The 20,781-nt window shown below is 37.5% G+C and overlaps 1 protein-coding gene across 1 annotated transcript in view; it reads left to right on the forward strand.

The window, feature by feature from the left end:
• Positions 1-20,781, forward strand: part of Naa15 (N(alpha)-acetyltransferase 15, NatA auxiliary subunit) — a 62,736-nt gene that overhangs the window by 33,110 nt on the left and 8,845 nt on the right. Inside the window, exons 8-16 of the mRNA NM_001107674.1 lie at positions 2,136-2,231; positions 2,349-2,455; positions 5,170-5,242; positions 9,430-9,599; positions 10,863-11,015; positions 12,113-12,241; positions 13,410-13,623; positions 16,823-17,016; positions 19,554-19,662. Coding sequence (NP_001101144.1) covers positions 2,136-2,231; positions 2,349-2,455; positions 5,170-5,242; positions 9,430-9,599; positions 10,863-11,015; positions 12,113-12,241; positions 13,410-13,623; positions 16,823-17,016; positions 19,554-19,662 — 1,245 coding nt within the window. The remainder of the gene's footprint in view (positions 1-2,135; positions 2,232-2,348; positions 2,456-5,169; positions 5,243-9,429; positions 9,600-10,862; positions 11,016-12,112; positions 12,242-13,409; positions 13,624-16,822; positions 17,017-19,553; positions 19,663-20,781) is intronic.

The raw sequence follows: 20,781 nt of genomic DNA on the forward strand, positions 1-20,781 counted from the left end.
TTGGACTGGGATTACAAGTGGTTGTGAGCTGTGCTCACAATCAAGCCTCGGTCTTCTGGAAGCGCATCCAGTGGTTTTAACCATGGAGCCATTCTTCAGCCCCATAATTTTTTACTTAAAAAATAAAAATGCCAATCACAGTGACCCACACTTTTAATCCCAGTATTTGGGAGGCAGATGCAGACAGATCTCTGTGAGTTCAAGAGCATGGCAGTCTACATAGCAAGTTATAGACCAGCAAGGATGACATAATTAGACTCTGTAAAAAAATTAAAAAATGATTAGAAATAACTTCTTTCTTACTATGTTACCCTGGCTAGCCTCAAATTCAGAGATCCACCTACCCCTGCATTCAGAGTACTGATATTAAAGATGTATATTGCCATACCCAGTCAGAAATAACTTCTGAAAACAAAGCAAAATGATAAATGCATAATATTTTTGCTATAACGGACCTGTCTTTCTGAGGGAAGAAACAAGCAGAACCTCTGGTGACCTGTGGCAGTGGCAAGGCTGCTCCTACAGCCATATGAGTGTCGGCATGCTAAACATGAAGCATAGCTCTGTGAAGCCGCATGCTAATACTTCCATCTCTTAACTCCGTTACCAGCGGCTTTGCATAACCTACACTCATTAAAGTAGAAGCTGATGCATAGGGAAGAAAACAGGTAAAGTCAACAAAAAGAGCAAAGAGGAAGAAAGGCATAGAAACATCTAAATTGGAAGCTGGGAAGACATGTTGGGTACAAGTAACTGAGAATCAGTTGTCCCAAATACTGTGCTAAGTGAATAAGGATCAGCTTAATTAAAGCTTCAGGTGGGTGTGGTTTTAACTCTAGCACTGGAGAGGCAGATCCGATGACTCTCTGAGTTTGAGGTCAGCCTAGTCTACAAAGAGAGTTCCAGGGCTACACAGAGAAACCTTGAGGGGACAGGTAGGCACAAACAAAAAAATCCACCAAAAACAACATCAACAACAACCCATCAGAAAACTTCACCCTCAGAGTCTGGTTTGACTCAGTTCCTATTAAGGCTGGTATAGTTTGGCATTCCTGATATCATTGATACATACAAGAGAAACCTTGCTGGTGATTACTTTGTGATATAGATTCTTTCAAAGGAATACCTTCATTCCATGTTAGATAATGGAGGAATCTAAGATAGAGGGAATTATATCCATGAAACATAGTTCTGATAAAATATTAGTTAGGAATCTGATAGGTGGAAAACCTACTTACTACTGAGTAATACAGAAGTAAAAATTCCTGGGAAGTGAAAAAGTAAAAATCTTTTAAGTGGTACATTATTTTTAAAAATATTGAATATTAGTTTATGTACATATGTATGTATGTCGTGTGTGTGTGTGTGTGTGTGTGTGTGTGTGTGTGTGTCTGTGTGTGTGTCGGTGTGTGTGTCTGTGTCTCCTTTGGATCCCATGAACCTCCCCTAAACCTCTAGTTACAGGCAGCTGTGAGTTACGTTAAGTGGGCAACACACTGTCTATTTCTGAAAAAAAGAACCTAATGTCAGTTAGGGCAGAGACCATATTAGACAAAGGGAAATTGGAGAAATGGAAGATTAAATCAAGGAATGCCTTTGTGCAGAGAGTAAAAGAAAATAGATAAAGTATGAAGACACTGAAATAAGGACAGATCCAGAGGTTCCAAATAAACCAGAGTTAAAGTGGAGAAGATAAGGACAGGAACAATGTATATTAACTCAGGTTTTAATGTGGAGTCTCCAGGTTTCTGAAAGTCTATCTAACTTAAGAGCAGTTAAAGAAAATCATTTATTTTGTATGGCTAATGAGTATTTAAAATAATGAAAAGAGTTGGAAATGATTGCTGATATATTTAATTGGTAAGGTTACATATAATTGTCTTGTACAACTTACCCTTTCACTTTTTCGTTTGTTTGAGACAGAGTCTCCCTGTGTAGCTCTGGCTTGAAATTTACTTTGTAGACCATGCTGACCTCAAACTCACAAAAATTCCCCCTGCTTCTGATATATCAAAGGTGTGTGTCATTGCACCCAGCCAGTTGTACTTTTAATTTAGAAAAACTTGTAACTGACAGAAATCTATGCAATTTATAATTACATCTAAACAGTTTTCCCTCTCCTCCCCTCCCCCCAGCTAATATGTTAGAACGGCTAAAAATATATGAGGAGGCCTGGACTAAATTCCCTAGGGGACTTGTGCCAAGAAGACTGCCATTAAACTTTTTATCTGGTAAGTAGAATAATTGTTAAAGAAAGACAGTGTTGCTATGATTTAAAGATGAATGTATATGTATGTGAAGGCTAATATGTGCATCGTTAGAGTTTCAACGGAATCTTTCTCTTACAGGAGAGAAGTTTAAGGAGTGCTTGGATAGGTTTCTAAGGATGAATTTCAGCAAGGGTTGTCCACCGGTCTTCAATACCTTGAGGTCTTTATACAGAGATAAAGAGAAGGTAAAACCAACCCTAACACCCTCTCTGCTCAGAGTCCGCCTGGCTGCTGGGCTCACTACTGTCTGTTTTGTGAGCCTGCTGTTAGTCTCCTGGCTTACAGTGTGAGCTTTTGTTCCCTTTTCCATTTGTAGTCTGTTTACTCTTTGGTGCTTTAGCGACTTCAGTATTTGCTTTCTAGCCTTAACTTCAGCTTACACCAACATTTTTCTAATCTCTTTTCATTGTTAGAAGTCAGAATTGATTTTTCTTCTCCTTCCTTGAAAGGAAATTTTAACCTTTTAATTGTTCTGCATTTTTATTCAGTAAAAAAAATTGTCAGAAAAGTTTTTTTTTTGTTTTTTTGTTTTTTTGTTTTGTTTTGTTTTAGTATAGAATAGTTTATTCAGGGCATGGGGAGGGAAGTCAAGAGGGTAGAAGAAGGAGAGGAAGGCAGAGTGTAGAGAATTAGAGGCCGGCCATGAGCATGTGGAGGGAGAGGGGAGGATAAGGAGAGATCAAGGACAGGAAAACAAGAGCAAAAGAGGTACAAGAACAATCAGAGAAGTTTTTGCTAGTTCAGAAAATCTTTTTTCTTCCTGTTTCATATATGTGTTTTGCTTCAAGTGCTGTTTAAGAAGGTACTTTAATCTTTATGTTGATTGCTTCCTTACAAAAACAATGTCATCAAGATACTGTTGGGTTAAAGTCATGAAAGACATTGAAAAGAACTAGGTGGAGATGGCAAGCATGTATAATGCGTAGTGCATCTTAATTGAAAGCCCATGCATAGCCTCTATTGATTTCTTCTTTGTTGTTGCATATAACATACTCTAGTGTTGGAACATTAAGAATTTGATGTTGTGAAACAGTCCTATATTTTCATAGTCTTCTAATCTTTTCATAGCATCTAACATGGAGAAATAGTTCTTTTTTCTCTTACTAAGTCTACATACTATTGGGTTAAATTCTGATTTAGGATAGTTACATTTCTTTGGGTAGGGACATTGTTTGGTTTTCTGAGACAGGGTTTCTCTGTGTAGCCCTTACTGTCCTGGAACTCACTTTGTAGACCAGGCTGGCCTCAAACTCAGAAATACAGAGATCTGCCTGCCTCTGCCTTCTGAGGGTTAGGGTTAAAGGAATGCTTTAACCCTACTGCCGCTACTGCCGCTGTTTTTTCGTTAGTTAATAAATGCCTGCATTTCAAATAGTTTGGGGTGTACTATTGTATCCTGGGATAAGTGTGTAGCCTGACTTGGGAGGTGAGCACAAGTGTGCCAGAGTAACCTGGCTGTGAGCATTCTATGCTCAAAGTTCACTCACAAGTAATATATCACGCATTAGTCTGTGGGCCATTTAAGAGAATTTCTATAGCAATAGATATCATTGCGGATGAATTATTCAAATTAGTAAATCCTATTTTTTTATTTTAGATTTGATGCAGGTATTGCACTATGTTGTCCAAGCTGGCTAGAATTTCTGGGATCATTTGATCCTCCTGCCTTGGAAACTTGAATATAAGGCTACAGACATCCAGCATTGTGCTTTGCCTGTATTGGGAAATTAATGCATTATAAGTACTCAGTACCTCTGAGGAAGCCAGAAGTGTAGTTAAAGTTTAGGAGAAGTGCAACCTGGACAGACAGGTATTTTCCTGGACCTTAGGCACCCCACTTTGCTGGATTTCAGGGCTACTGATGTTTTTCTTGGATTATGAGAAGAGTTCATTTACCAGACACTTAAAAAGTACCCTTTTCACATAGCATTTAATTCTACATAGTCATTCATTCACTCATCTGTCATATCTCTGTCTATCTACCTACCTACCTATCATCTAGCTACCCACCCCACCCATTTAACCAACCATATATCCAACTATTCACCCACTCACCCACCCTTCCATCCATCCATCCATCCATCCATCCATCCATCCATCCATCTATAGCTGGGTTTCATGTCTCAAGTTTCAGGCTTCTACATAGCTGGGACTGACCTTGATTAAACAATTTTTGATCCTTCTGCCCATACCACCTATGTGCTGGCATTACATGCATGTGCTACCATGTTAGGCCATGGCATTTCATTCTTTTTTTTTTTTTTTTTTTTTTGGTCCTTTTTTTCGGAGCTGGGGACCGAACCCAGGGCCTTGCGCTTCCTAGGTAAGCGCTCTACCACTGAGCTAAATCCCCAGCCCCAGCATTTCATTCTTGATCATAAAAAGCAAATGTTAACTATAGAGCATGTGTTTAGAGATAATAAAAATGAATTTAGGTGTCAGTTGGCTATAGCATCGCTGCTGTCCAACACTTACCAACTGCTAGTTTAGTTGATACTTTATTTTCTCTCAGGGAAAAGAGCAGTAAGGTTTCAGGAGAGTGAGTATTAATGTGTTCCATCATGAATATTTTTAGATTTTTTTTTTCTTTCTTTCTGAGACAGTTTCTCTGTGTAGCCCTGTCTGTCCTGGAACTTGATCTGTATACCAGGCCGCCCTGGAACTCACAAAGATCCACCTATCTTTACCTGCCTAGTATTGGAATTAAGGGTGTGTGCCACCCCATCCCCCCAACCCCCCCATTTGAGAACTTTTAGGTTTTTGTGTAGAGGTTAAAATATTCATAAAGGGAGGGGAATTAATGTTTTGGAGTATTTATTTAGTCCTTTATATAAGAAATATATTTTGCACAATAGCATAAGTTCCATCTTATTAAAATGTGCATATGTTTGTACTCTAGGTGGCAATTGTAGAAGAACTAGTAGTTGGTTATGAAACTTCTCTAAAAAGCTGTCGCCTATTTAACCCCAATGGTAAGTAGATATATTTTATGCTTTTGAAATTTTTTTGTTGTTTTTTAAAATGTTTTTGAAGTTTTTAATGGTCTATGAACTTACCATTCAGAAGGCTGGTCTTCAGTATTTTAGTAGTAAGTACAGTGCATTTAATTTCCTTTCCTATCATCCATTAATTACACATATTACAATATCTTACTGAGAATCACATCAATTTATTAGAAAGAAAGTAAAATCTAAAGGACTTATAAAATGATTTAATAATTCAGTGATCCTTCATTTATTCATTACTTAGCTATAGTAATTTTAAGTTCATGTAGAACATTTCATCATCATAGCCTTGCCTACTCCCCTGTATTCTTTTGTTTGTTTCTAGACAGGGTTTCTCTGTGTAGTCCTGGCTGTCCTGGAACTCAATCTGTAGACCAGGCTGACCTCTGCTTTTCAAGTGCTGGGACTAAAAGTCTGTACCACTAAGCCTGGCTTTCCCTCTGTTCTTAAATCCCAAATTTAGTAGTATTTCATATTTCAGCACGTCTAAAGAGAAGTATTTCACTTCAAATATAGCTATGGGCTTATAATCCTAGCTACTCAGAGATAGGAGAACTATTAAGAAGTTCAAGGCCTCTGGGCAATTTAGTGAGATCCTGTCTCAAAATTAAAAAAAGAAAAAGAGAAAGAAAGAGAGAGAGGGAGGGATGGAGAGAGGGAGGGGGGGCACTGATCTAGCTCAGTGGTAGAATATTTTCATAGTTTATATTACCAGGTCATGGGGTTCAGTCTCAAGTATTCTATGCTTTCCCTCCCCCCAAAAAAGCACACACACACACACACACACACACACACACACACACACACACACACACACACAGAGGAAGGCTATTATTATGCTTATCAATTAGTTCTTTAATGAATTTAAATTTAGCTCAGTCCATAAAGTATTTGCTGCTAAATGTGAAAATCCTCAAGCTTGATTTCAATGTTCAGATTTAAAAAAAAAAAAAAAGACCAAGGCCTAGTGGCATTCGTTTATGTTCCCAGACTCTCTCTTAACAAAACAGGGTAGATTGAAGCTGAGAGAGAACATACATGTGCACCGGGTCACACACCAGCAGGTACACATGCACACAAAATAAATGTCTTTAATTCTGAGGAACATGTTTACATTCATGTTTTCAGTTGTATTGTGTTTGTCTTTCCGTCCCTTGATCCTTCCTTTCTCCTTCCCTTTTCTTTCTTCTAGATTTATTACTCTATAATCAAGATTTTCTTGAACCCATGGTAGTTTTCTTAGTTAGGATTTCTTTTTTTTTTTTTTTTAAAGATTTATTTATTATATATGAGTACACTGTAGCTGTCCTCAGACAGACCAGAAGAGGGCACCAGATCCCATTACAGATGGTTGTGAGCCACCATGTGGTGGCTGGGATTTGAACTCAGGACCTCTGGAAGAGCAGTCAGTGCTCTTAACCGCTGAGCCATCTCTCCAGCCCCCCTTAGTTAGGATTTCTATTGCTGTGATAAATATTGTGATCAAAACCAGGTTGGGGAGGAAAGGGTTTGTCTCCGTTTACAGCTCTCCGGTCACACTTCTTCACTGAGGGAAGTAGGGTAGCAAACAACCCGAGGGCAGTAACTGAAGCCAAGGTCTGCAGGAGTGCTGTTGCCAGCCTGTTTCCAGAAGAAGGCTCAGCCTTATACCTTCTGGGAGTGGCACTGCTGACAGTAGGCTAGGCCCTCCTACATCAATCACTAATTCTAAAATACCTATAGGCTAGCCTGCCCACAGTCTAGTCAGGCTGGCAGGTATCTTCTCAACTGAGGCTTCCTCCTCCAAATCACTCTAGGCTGTGCCAGTTGGAAGCAAAAACGAGCCAGCTCAGCAGTGCTCCTTCCGTAGTCTCCCAAGTGCTGCGATTACACCATGCCCAGCCCCTTTCCTTTTGCTTGAAGATTCAAGTTACTCTTTCAGAGTTTGGATGGTGTCTTTTATGTCCCTTTTAATTTATGTACCTGTGATTTCTAGGTTTTGCTGAATAATTGCTTTATACTAAGTTTCTCTCCTTTCAGGCTTTTTAAGTTGATAGCTAGATGTAGGAATGGATTGTCTTTTCTGCTTACCATTGGCCACAGTGGCTAATTACTTTTCCCCCCTGGAGATAGTTTCTCCATGTAATAGCCTTGTCTGTTCTGGATTTACTTTGTAGACCAAGTTGTCCTTGAACTCACAGTGTGGGGAGGCTAATTATATTTTTAAGAAGAAAAGAGTCTAGTTCAGTGGTTCTCAACCTTCCTAATATTTAATACAGTTCCTCATGTTATGGTGACCCCCAACCATACAATTCTTTTCATTACTAGTTCATAACTATAATTTTGTTACTGATATGAATTGTAATGTAAACATCTGATATGCAGGTTATCTGATGTAAGACTCCTGTGAATGGATCATTTGACTCACCACTGGTTGAGAATTGTTGGTCCGCTTCTTTAGTTACAGTACAGTTCAAATTCTGTTCAAGAGCTACATGTACATAGCTAATGCCTGTCCTGAACAGAGCAGGCAGAGAAATGTGTGCTGCTTCAGAACTTTCTAATTGGCCCTCTCTAGCTAACGGTTTGATGAAGGTTGGGAAGTTTGGGGTGGTTTCTTTCTTTCCTCTTTTTGTCTCTTCCTTCCTTCCTTCCTTCCTTCCTTCCTTCCTTCCTTCCTTCCTTCCTTCCTTCCTTCCTTCCTTCCTTCCTTTTTTTGTAAGTGTAATGTGAGGCAAAATCTACTAGTAGGCAGATACTATTTTTTTTTTTTTCTTTTTTCTTCTTTTCGGAGCTGGGGACCGAACCCAGGGCCTTGCGCTTCCTAGGCAAGTGCTCTACCACTGAGCTAAACCTCCAGATACTATTATTTTAAAAGGTAAATTTTATTTCACATATACTTGATTTCTAAAAATTTCAGCTTGTATGGTAAAACACTATTTTTTTCTCTCCTGTGTTATACTTTATTTTTTTCCCCAGTTTTCAAAAGAGTAAACTGGTTCATTGCATCCTTCAAACTTGGCAACTAATTTTGTTTAAAAAAATATGAATTCAGGTCCTGGTTACTTCTCAGTTTAGTCCCTGGATACCACACAGTAGAAGGATTGAATTCTCTCGAGAAAGTTGTTCTATGACTTTTGCACGTGGATTGTGGCAGGCATACACCCATATACATACACTCAAATAAATAAATATAAGCGTTTTAGAGGAAAATAATTTATTTAAGTATGCTTGATTTTTTTATTCATTTAATTTTACGTGGCTCCATCTTTCAAGTGCTGTGGTGGTAGATGATAACTTATTCGCTGACAAGATCTTGAGTGCTTACCTTGTGCACTACCACTGAAGATCTGGAATCATTTTTCCCACAGAGTTCTGGCTTCACTAGTGGAATAGCCCACCGTGGGACCTGGGGTGCACATTGCTAGTAAGCTGGCCATTGTTTCTAGGTCTCAGATTAATTTTAGCAGTACTTTAAAAAGGGATACCATGGCTTCATTGGTTAATCATCGTGATACTCCTTTAATTATCATCATTTTCTTACAAATGCAAAAGAGGCTCAGTGATGCGACCAGGAAGGTGCAGCACTTTGTTGTAGGTCTATCCGGTGGGGAGTTGGTGTGTGTTCCACTCGTGTTATTCTCCACTGAGCAGCCACCTTACTCTACTGGGGAGAAAGAAGCAAATAGAGTATGAAAGCAAATAAATCTCTGGGTTTAGAAACTTGTATTTAAGGACAACTTTTTTTTTGATGTGTGAGTTGTATACTTAAGTTTCACATATATTAAGATGACATCTTGAAGTAAATATGGAAGAAATGCTTTTTTGTTTGTCTTATTTTCTTTGGATATAGTTTTTAATTCAGTCTATATTCAGCATAATATTAATAATCAACATTCAGCATAATAATAAGCTCTAAAAATGTCACTAAAAATCAAAATGTCCAGATCGCAAACAATATATAATATATATATATGGTGTTATGTATAAGTGTCCTTAAGAAAATATGCTTTAATAGGTCTTAATGTGCTTGGCTACAGATTATAGCTAGTTATATACACAAACTATTTTATAACTGCTTCCCTTGTAAATGGGGGGACCACTATGAGGGGGAGGGAATAGTCTCTTATTGTTTGTAATATCTAATCTTGATTTCTTCATTCTTCCCTTTCAAGATGATGGAAAGGAGGAACCTCCAACCACATTACTTTGGGTCCAGTACTATTTGGCACAGCATTATGATAAAATTGGCCAGCCATCTATTGCTCTGGAATACATAAATACCGCTATTGAAAGTACACCAACATTGATAGAACTCTTTCTTGTAAAAGCTAAAATCTATAAGGTAAAAACCATTACCTCCTTTTCCTTATAAGGTTATATAGCTTCTAGGTATAGTAAGTAAAATATGAGAAATATCAGTTTGATTTTTTTTCTTAGACTTGTCATAGCCAAGTTTGTTTTCTCATTCATCAATAACTACACAAAATACACACATAATACTCTGTGTGTGTGTGTGTGTGTGTGTGTGTGTGTGTGTGTGTATGATTCTGCTGGTAGTCATGTACTGTAAAGTGTGTTTTCTGCTAACAGTTGAGTATGTTCATGGGTATCTGATGTTAATAAAATAAAACAATTTTATTTTGAATGTACACGTTACCATTTCTTAATTCTTGAGCTATGCATGAGAATCTTGTGTTACATGTTCTGACATCTTAAAGTTGCTCGTTTTCTAATTTTTAATATATTCAGTAATCAAGCCTTTTATAAAAGGAGTTATTTATAAACCAGTAATGTATATTTAGAACGAAAATATTAGAACATTAGAATTAAGTAGCATTTAAAGCACTTCCTCCCCTTTTGTCGACTGAAGTAGCATTAATATCAATGCTTCATACATACCAGATAGACAGGCTGAGCTGCACCCACCTGCAAGTTTTGTTTGTTATTACTGTCTTTATTTTACTGTTTGAGGCATGGCCTTTATAGTGGGACAGCCTCAAAAGTGGGACTTCTTTTGCCTCGGTCTCCCAGGTTCTGGGATTACCAGCATGTATCAGCATTTTTGACCCAAAACTTTAAAAATACTTTCTATACTTATGTTTATGTATTTTGAGGGAGGTGGCTCATGTGTTCTGCAGCATGTTAGTATAAGTCGGAGGAGCACTCATGAGCGCTACTTTCCCTCGTTCCATGTGGGTCTGCAGTTTGAACAGATTATCAGGCTTGCTAGCAAGGTTTTTAACCTGCTGAGCCATCTGGCTTGCTACCATACTTGTTTTAAAGCCAAGTTTCTCAGTTTTGTGGCTTTGAGATAGATAAATTAGAATTGGGATAGTGGGGGAATGTTCATTAATAACTTTCTGACCTGCGGCTCAGCTTTTCTGCAAGACTTCCTGGCTGGTGGTTTCCAGGAAAGTTCTGTCTGACCTCCCCTAGTTCTAGAATTAGAAACTCAGGCTACCACATGTGGTGTTTTTTATATTGGTGCTGGTCTTGAGTCAGAAGAACACTTTTTCTTTCATTTGTTTAATTTTAATTATAGGTCACAAATTAATACGGTAAAATTGTCATATTTACTGGTTAATTCTGTTTTTGTACTTGTAAGCATGCTGGGAATATTAAAGAAGCTGCCAGGTGGATGGATGAAGCCCAGGCCCTGGACACAGCAGACAGATTTATTAATTCCAAGTGCGCAAAATACATGTTAAAAGCCAATCTGATTAAAGAGGCTGAAGAAATGTGTTCCAAGTTTACAAGGGTTTGTATGGCTTATGTTTTTGAGCGTAAACAGGGTATAATTGACTTTGTATTTCTATATTTGTCTTTTTCAAATTTAATTCCTTTATGCTTATGATATTTTACCTGCTTGTATGCCTGTCAACCATGTGCAGGCCCAGTGCCCACAGAGACCAGAAGAGGTCATTGCACTTCCTTGACCTGGAATTTCAGACATGAAGAGCAGCCATGTCAGGGTTGAGAATTGATCCTGAGCCATCCTTCCAGTTCCTAAAGTTTATTATCAATATTGCAGTTGTCCAGAAATTAAATTACTGTATTAGATAGTCAACATTAAGTATTTTCTTTTAATAGAGTTGGACAGTTGTTTTTTAAAATATATTTAATTTTATTTTATATGCATTGGTGCAAAGGTGTTTGATCCCCTGAAATTAGAGTTACAGAGAGTTGTGAGCAACCATGTAGGTGCTGGGTATTGAACCCAGGTCTTTTAGAAGAACATCATGAGTAACTCCTGAACCATCACTCAGGCTCCTGTACAATGTTTTTTTTGTTTTGTTTTGTTTTGTTTTGTTTTGTTTTTTTGGTTCTTCTTTTCAGAGCTGGGGACTGAACCCAGGGCCTTACGCTTCCTAGGCAAGCGCTCTACCACTGAGCTAAATCCCCAACCCCACAATGGTTTTTAAAACTGGTTTGCAGCTAGGTGTGGTGGTACATGCTTTTATTCTCAGCACTTTGGGAAGCAGAGGCAGGTGGGGCTACATAATGAGATTTGTAGCTGTAGAAGTCAGCCAGGGTTACATAGAGAAACCCTGTTTTGAAACCAAAAAAGCTAAAATTGCTTGTAGTCATTTGTTGAATGTTTTAGGGGTAAAGGGGACTAGTATTTATTAATTATCTTCCATGTGCTGTTATGTTTATTATAGACCTAGTGCTATTATCTCTAGTACTTCGAAAGAGAACTTAATTTAATGAATCTGTTAAATGAAAATAAAAAAAAAAAACCCAAAAATTACTTCAGGAGAATTCTGATTAGTTGACCATTCTTATTTTTTTAATATTATGGTAAAGTGATGTATTTGGTTTGAATTTTCTGGACCACCATGTGGTTTTCATTAGGAAGGAACATCAGCGGTAGAGAACCTGAATGAGATGCAGTGTATGTGGTTCCAGACAGAATGTGCCCAGGCATACAAAGCAATGAACAAATTTGGTGAAGCACTTAAGAAATGCCACGAAATTGAGAGAGTAAGTATCTTATATATGTGAGCTGCTATTTTTTTTTAGGTTAGATCTTGAAGCTTTTGAGCAAAAGTCTATACCCATTTGTAATTCATAGTATGTGATTTAGCATCAATAATACATTTATATTTTATAAAACTGAAAATATTTTTATTGTACTTTGAATTTTTGAATTGCTGCTGTATTGTTCCCTAATACATAAAATCCCATTAATTCTAGAGTCCTGTGGTTAATTCATGTGGTTTAATTCATGCTATCTACCTTGGTAAAGATTTGCGCTTTGAAACTTTTTCCCCAGTATTTCTGTATGCCTTGCAATTTATAATTTTCTTTTTTTTTCTTTTTTTTTTTCTCCAGAGCTGGGGACCGAACCCAGGGCCTTGCGCTTCCTAGGCAAGCGCTCTACCACTGAGCTAAATCCCCAACCTATAATTTTCTTATAATGTCATTGTTTTTCAATCTGGGTATGGTAGTATATACTTGTAATCCTAATACTTGGGCTGTAAAGACAGAAAGATAGAGATTCAAACAAGTGTTTGAAACTCAGCCCCAGTGGTATAAGACTATATGAACACTTCCACTAGTGTCCCCAAAACAAAAAACATCACTGTTTTATTAGTCTACCGTAGATTCATTTCTATGATGAGTGGTGAGATATCTCTCTCTCTCTCTTTCTCTCTCTCTCTCTCTCTCTCTCTCTGCTTCGTTGAACTATGGCATTGCTGATTTCTTGATTTGATTTTTCATTTATATACCAACAGCATGTTGTATAGAGTTCAGATTTATAACCTCACAAGACCTACCAAATACTATGCTATAGAATCACTGCTGTATATTTTCTAAGTAAGATTCTGTGTACAGTATATGTGCTAACTATATAGAATTGTTATATATACTAGTTTTAGTTAAGTATGATTAAGAAGGAAATAAATATAGTATGAATATAGTTGAAACATTATTATCCTCTTTCCTTTAAAGCATTTATTTTCTCCTGTTCTTTGCTCGTCAGTAGTCCACTATACTTTTTTAGTTTTATATGCCAAATATAAAACTGACTGTAATTTTCATGTTTTAATTTTTCATACTAAAGAAGCAGATAGTTTGCAGGCTTCACTTTTATTATTTTCTTAGATAGTGCTATATTCCAGTGATAATAAAAAGATAATTTTGTTAGCATTTTATAGAAATCACCGATGACCAGTTTGATTTTCATACATACTGTATGAGGAAGATCACCCTTAGATCATACGTGGACTTATTAAAACTAGAAGATGTACTTCGGCAGCATCCATTTTACTTCAAAGCAGCCAGAATTGCTATTGAGATCTATCTGAAGCTGCATGACAACCCTCTCACAGACGAGAACAAAGAGCATGAGGCCGATACAGGTATGTCCTTCAAACATCTGCCATTATTGGCTCGCTTGTGTTTATAGGAACTTATTTTCATGAACAAATACGGTTCCCCCATTCTCTGAGATTTTATTGAGTATCTTTTTGGGAGGTTGTTAGCCAAGGCTAGAAAAATGATGGGTATTTTGGGAATTTCTCTAAGCAACAGAGGGAAAAACTACTTTTATGCTTTCAAAATAATTTTCAAACATAGATTTATTTGGTATTTGAATCTGATCTGAGAGTTTTGTTTGGATGTTTGGGAGGTGACTAAGAATCCAATTCAGTACCTTGTCTTTATCAGGTACTCTGTTACTGAGTTACTTCCCAGATAGGGATTTATTAATTTGTGCTTAGATGTTTGTACCTAACAATGCTTGAATTACGTAAGTTTCACATTTAATTTAAGATTATTCAGGTAACTATAGTATTATAACTGCTAGTGATGTAAATAGTGTAGTGTGAAAACTACCTTACTGTGTTGACTCTTTAGCTTGTTACTTTTAAACAAAAACATTCATTTGGGGTGTGTGTGTGTGTCTTATTTTTTTAAACTTATGACAGCTTTACTGTGGTGAACTAACCTGAGCCCTTTAAAATAATGGCAGGTAATAATAGATATGGCACAGCCAGACATGGAAACATATGCAAGAGAATTTGAGGTTCCAGGCTAGTTCATAGTAAGTTTGAGGATAGCTTAAGTTACATAGCAAAACCCTGTTTCAGAAGAGCTGAAAGTAGTCACTCAATTGGTAGATTTCTTTTCTAGTATATTAAGGCCACACACTATAAAAATAAGAGTCCAAAAATCTGTCAGATCTATACAGGGATCTTGCTTTGATAAGAACATTTTCAGTATGGTGAGACCCACTCCATTCCATGTCCTGTGTGCTCCTTTCATGTTCCAGTTGTTAGTTACGAGAGCTTTACTATACAGCTGACAACACTTAGTACCTTACCCACTGCAGAAAGAATGTGTGCTAGTTTATATATTTCAGTGTACTATTTTATATATTCTTTAAATTATTTTTGGATTACTTATAGCACCTCGTATGATGATTCTTTTTGATCTACTGTAAGTTTTTGTTTTGTTTTTTAATTAGGGACTGCAGACAAAGGAACAGTCTTCAGTATTAATGTAATTTTCAGTATTAAAATAATTTTTATTATTTTTCACCAGTTTTTGAGACAGGATTTCACTCAGTAACCCAGGTTATCTTGGAACTCACTAAATAATTCACCTAGACTGCAAAGGGAAATTGTTTGGAAAAAGGGGGCAGGGCACATAAATAAATTTACTTTCAATTGGATATTTTCTCCTTCTCTCTTATTTATTTATTTTTTCCTTTGGAGATGGGGACCGAACCCAGGGCCTTGTGCTTGCTAAGCAAGCGCTCTACCACTGAACTAAATCCCCAACCCCTCCATGAATTTTGTTAGATCTTTTTGTCGTTGTTGTCTTCAGGGAGAACGGTACTTTTGGGCACCATTTTTCTATTTTATTTTGTCTTTCTGGTCTTTCAAGACAGGGTTTCTCTCCATAACAGCCTTGAACAACTCTTTGGAGATTTTCCTGCCTCTGGCTCCTAGTGCTGGGATTAAAGGCATTCACTACCACACCTGGGCATCTCTTTGCATTTTAATGTCATACCTTTTGTTTTTGTTGTCAGCTCCTTGGTACTTCTTTCAATTCTTTTTTGCATTTTGCTATTAGAGCAGAAAGAAGCAGGTGTTACATTCAGGGCTATGGTTGGAAAATAACTACATCACTTTGTTCATTTGTAATGTTTGTAACTGTCTTGCCAAGTTTCCATATTCACTTTAAGTCTGTCCTTTGGTTTTCTTTCTCCCCATCTCTTCTTTCTTTTTTCCTGCCTTGTTTCCCTCTAACACTGGGGGAAACAAAGCAAAACATTTATGTCAATCATTCTATTACAGTGTTCATTTAATATGTAAACAGTATTACTGCATACAAAATAAAGTTTGTTTAAAATAAAAAATTAAGAGTACGGAGAGATTTGGTTCCTAGCACTCATGATGGGTGGTTCATAATTACTCATAACTAATGGCTCCAGGGGAATCTGACATTGTCTTCTGATCTGAGTTGGTATTGCATTTAAGTACCCCACCCCTTCCATGCACACATACTTTAAATAAATAAAGAGTTAAATAACTAAAAAAGCTTAGGTGAGGAGAAGTAGAACCTGGAGGTAGCTCAGCACTTAAGACACTTGGTACTCCTTCAAAAATCAGCACTTAAGACACTTAGTACTCCTTCAAAAGATCAGCACTTAAGACACATGGTACTCCTTCAAAAGATCAGAGATTGGTTCATATCCACTTCTGTTCCAGGAGCTCCAAAGCGCTCTTCTGACCTCCAAGGGCACCAGTTATAACATAAAAGCAGGCATTACATCCTGTCTTAGTTCTTTTTTTTTTTTTTTTTTTTTTTTTTTTTTTTATTAACTTGAGTATTTCTTATATACATTTCGAGTGTTATTCCCTTTCCCGGTATCCGGGCAAACATCCCCCTTCCCCCTCCCCTTCCTTATTTCCCCTCCCAACCCTCCCCCCATTGCCGCCCTTCCCCCACCAGTCTAGTTCACTGGGAGTTCAGTCTTAGCAGGACCCAGGGCTTCCCCTTCCACTGGTGCTCTTACTAGGATATTCATTGCTACCTATGAGGTCAGAGTCCAGGGTCAGTCCATGTATAGTCTTTAGGTAGTGGCTTAGTCCCTGGAAGCTCTGGTTGCTTGGCATTGTTAGTTCTTATTTTATTGCTATGAAGAGACACCGTGACCAAGGTAACACTGTAAAAGAATTGTTTAGGGGAGCTTGCTTACAGTTTCATTCCATTATCATCATGGTAGGAAGTATGGTAGCAGGCATGGTACTGAAGAAGTGGTTTGAGAGCTATATTCTGATCCTTAGGCCTCAGGTAGAGAAAGAGTATAGCTAGGCTTCTGAGACTTCAGTCTTCCTCCAGTGATACACTTCCAACAAGGCCAAACCTACCATCCTCGTCAAATAATTCTACTTTGATGACTAAGTCTTCAAATATATGAGCCAGTGGGAGCCATTCTTACTCAAACTACCACATACCCATACCTATAAAATGAATGTTTGAAAAATTTTAAGGTGGTTACAATGACTTATTTAGTTAACATGTTTATAATTCTGTTAACACTGCCTACAGCAAACATGTCTGACAAAGAGTTAAAGAAACTACGTAATAAACAAAGAAGAGCTCAAAAGAAAGCCCAGATAGAAGAAGAGAAAAAAAATGCAGAAAAAGAAAAGCAGCAGCGAAATCAGAAAAAGAAAAAAGATGACGACGATGAGGAAATTGGAGGTCCCAAAGAAGAACTTATCCCTGAGAAATTGGCCAAGGTATTTCATAGTCGTGCTTAGCACAAGTGAGTGAGTGCCACAACAGGCTTTGGCATTGAAAAATATGTTTAGTCTCATTTATATATTTACTTGTGCGTTTTGTGCAGGTCTGTCTGTCTGTCTGTCTGTCTCTCTCTCTCTCTGTCTGTCTGTCTGTCTGTCTGTCTGCGTGTGGAGGTTAGAAGACAACTTGTGAATTCAGGCTCTCCTAGGGCTACCTATCAGGACTCTGTCTGGAAAAAAAAATGTTTTTAAGTCTTTATTTTCTCAAATCCAGACTCTGACTTGTGGATTTTGACCACTGAACCCAACTAGATAGTCACTGTCACATGACTTATTTTGCTTAGAAACCTTTCCTTCTTTGTTCACAAGACTATTCCATGGTGATAATAATTGTGTTAAACTGATAGAATAAGCACACTTCTCTGTACTTTTAGCATCACCAATCTCTTGATATCTAAAATCATTTTCTTTATTGCATTATGTAGAAAAATTAAGATATGAAAGAAACACTACATTTAGAATTGGGCAAGTAATCACCTTCTTTTTACATATAGCAGTAGGGGTATAAAAACAATGTGATTTGACTCTATCATGTGTTTATTTACACGTTTTTACAATATGTAACTACTGGGACTCTGTGCTCCCTACAAAGAACTGTGTGCCAGGCCTCCTTTAGAAGGGTTTCCTGCGGCTGGAGAGATGGCTCAGTGGTTAAGAGCACTGACTGCTCTTCTAGAGGTCCTGAGTTCAATTCCCAGCAACCACATGGTGGCTCACAACCATCTGTAAAGGGATCTGATTCCTTCTTCTGGTGTGTCTGAAGACAGCTACAGTGTACTTATATATAATAAATGAACAAATCTTTAAAAATTGTTAAAAAAAAAAAAGGCTTTCCTGAGTCCGGACTGTAGTATTGTTTTTGTACCAGTCATCACAGTACGGTCTAATCATTATTAGTAGTTCTGGTTATAGAGTTTTTGGAAACGTGTTTCTGGGTGCTTTCTTCGTTTGAAAGGAATGTAGAAGGAACTCCTCTTGTAGATTGTTGCTTACTCTATAGGATTATTGTTAGGAACATAAAACTTTCTTCCTAGCGTAAGTACCTTAAAGATGCCCTCTCCAGCAGCACCCGTACCTGTCTAGAAGTGGCAAGGGCAGGGTATGTCAAGCCATCATAATAGTTGTAACATTGACGTCTATTTTAAAAGTAGCTGACAAGGGGGTTGGGGATTTAGCTCAGTGGTAGAGCGCTTGCCTAGGAAGCACAAGGCCCTGGGTTCGGTCCCCAGCTCCGAAAAAAAGAACCCAAAAAAAAAAAAAAAAAAAAAGTAGCTGACAGATCTGGGTAAATAGTCTAAAGTGTAGATGTGGATAGGAAATTCAGTGATAATCAATTCAAGATAGCACGTATAAAATAAAACAAAACCATTAAATCATCAGTATTTCTACCTGTGAAGAAATGGAAGATGGCATGGGTTTACTTAGTAAGTTTAATACTTAGTCAGTAAAGGATAAATCTGAAGTTTCCGTGACTGCACATGAACTTGCTTGGGCCCAGACTGTTCTCAAGTTTGTAGCAGCCATCCTTCCAAGACTCAAGTGCTAGGATTCCACGCATGAGTTACCATACCTAGCATACAGTTTTCAGATTTAAAAATTGCCTTAAGGGGTTGAGGATTTAGCTCAGTAAGGCCCTGGGTTCAGTCCTCAGCTCCAAAAAAAAAAAAAAAAAAATTGCCTTAAAATCTAACTGTCATTAGACATACTGTATAGGAGGGGTTTCTTTTTCTGTCTCCCAGCATAGCAACAAAAAGTTTAAATTACTTGTTTTCTAGTTTATCATGGGGCGGTACTTGATATTCATGAATTCTTTCATGGACTTCATGTATTTCTCATTACTTTCCAGGAGCCGTCAAGCTGTAGTGTTCTTTGTATATACATGATTGTATCTACGAGTATTTTCTTATGTGTTTGTCTGTGCACTACACCAGTGCCTGGTGCTGTCAGGGAAGAAGAGGGTATTCTGTCCCCTGGAAGTGGAGTTACACATGGCTGTAAGCTACCATTTGAATGCTGGGAAACAAACCTGAGTCCTGCAAGAACGGCAGTTGCTGATTAGTGCTAGGGCATGTCTCCAGTGCCTAGCCAGTCATCTTCAAACTGCCCTTCTAGAAGACTAGCACCTCTTTAGTTGTTGACAGCAGTCTGAGTTCCAGTCAGTCCCAGGGCGTCTCACACTCTTCTGACCTCTGAGGACACTGCACAAATGTGATGTACAGACACACATACAGACAAAACACCAACATACATAAAAATAATAAGATTTAGAAAAAAAAAACATTGAAGAGTTCTAGAGTTGAAAATTGTCTTTGTGTGAATTATGGGAGGCTGAAATTTGATAGTATATTTCTGAGTAACTGGTAAGTGCCTTTTTAAAAAAATTATTTTTGATACAAGGAAACAGCATTTTAAATTAAGTTCATATTCTTCAAGAATCTTACTTCCTTTTATATAATGTCTTTTATTTTTGTTAGGTTGAAACTCCGTTGGAAGAAGCTATTAAGTTTTTAACACCATTGAAGAACTTGGTGAAGAACAAGATAGAAACTCATCTTTTTGCCTTTGAGATTTACTTTAGGAAAGGTAGGATATTAGGGTATAGTAGCCATCATAAAACTGATGAGATTTCTAAGACTTAATGTCACCCTTCACAGTTGTATTTCTTGGCACAGTGATGTATCTGACCTCTTGAAGAACAGGGTCCCACAGTAGATGCACACTGGTCCCTGGGTTAAGTCAGATACAGTGATCACCTCATATGTGAATCAGTGAAGGAACTCAGGGTTTTGTGGAAATAGTTACTTAATGTAAATATAAAGCTTAGAATAGTGAGTGACACAGTTAAGCATCAAATAATTTTTAGCTGTTAGGAATTGATGTCATAAATAGAAACTAGTCTGAGCTGAATATTTTTTTTTTTTTTTTCTGAGCTGAATCTTAAAGGATAGTTGATTATTCTGAAGGAAATAGTGCCCAGTAAAGACACTACAAAGTGTCAACAGTGTTGGTGTCTGCATTGTTTGGAGGGGTTAGGAGGAAGAGGAGTTAATGACTTTGTTTTTCACATTTACAGTGTTGAGCATATATGTATATAGTAGATTGCATATTTATGTAATTCAGGTACATAAAAGTTTCAGGTACGTATAAAGCTTAGAATAGTGAATGACACAGTTATGCATCAAATAATTTTCACTGGAAAAGTTTATTGAAGTTGAATGAATTGAAATAAAAAGATGCTGGTTAGCGCTTGCCTAGCAAGCGCAAGGGCCTGGGTTCGGTCCCCAGCTCCGGAAAAAAAAAAAAAAAAAAAACAACAAAAGAAAAAAAAAAGATGCTGGTTATTACTAATTTCAGACGAACACTGTTATACCAAAAAGTAGTTACTGTTGTAGCCAGGCATGTGGTTCATACCTGTAGTCTCAGCAAATGTGAAGGTGAGGTTAGAAGGACAAAGGCTCATGGACAGCATGGGCAATACAGATAGCTTGTAATGTAACTTTTATTTTGATGTAGGATGCAGAACTTAGTATTAATTGAATGTTTATTTGTTTACTGAGACAAGTCCCTTTGTTTACCCCGGCCAGCCTGAAACTCAGTTTGTGGATCAGGTTAGACTTGAACTTGGCAGCTGTCCTTCTGCCTTTGCTTCCTGAGTGTGGGATCACGGGTATAGGTCAGCATGTCCAGTAGTTAATAGATTTA

Source organism: Rattus norvegicus, chromosome 2 (genome assembly GCF_036323735.1).
Source record: "Rattus norvegicus strain BN/NHsdMcwi chromosome 2, GRCr8, whole genome shotgun sequence".
In the NCBI taxonomy this organism is placed as follows: Eukaryota; Metazoa; Chordata; class Mammalia; order Rodentia; family Muridae; genus Rattus; species Rattus norvegicus.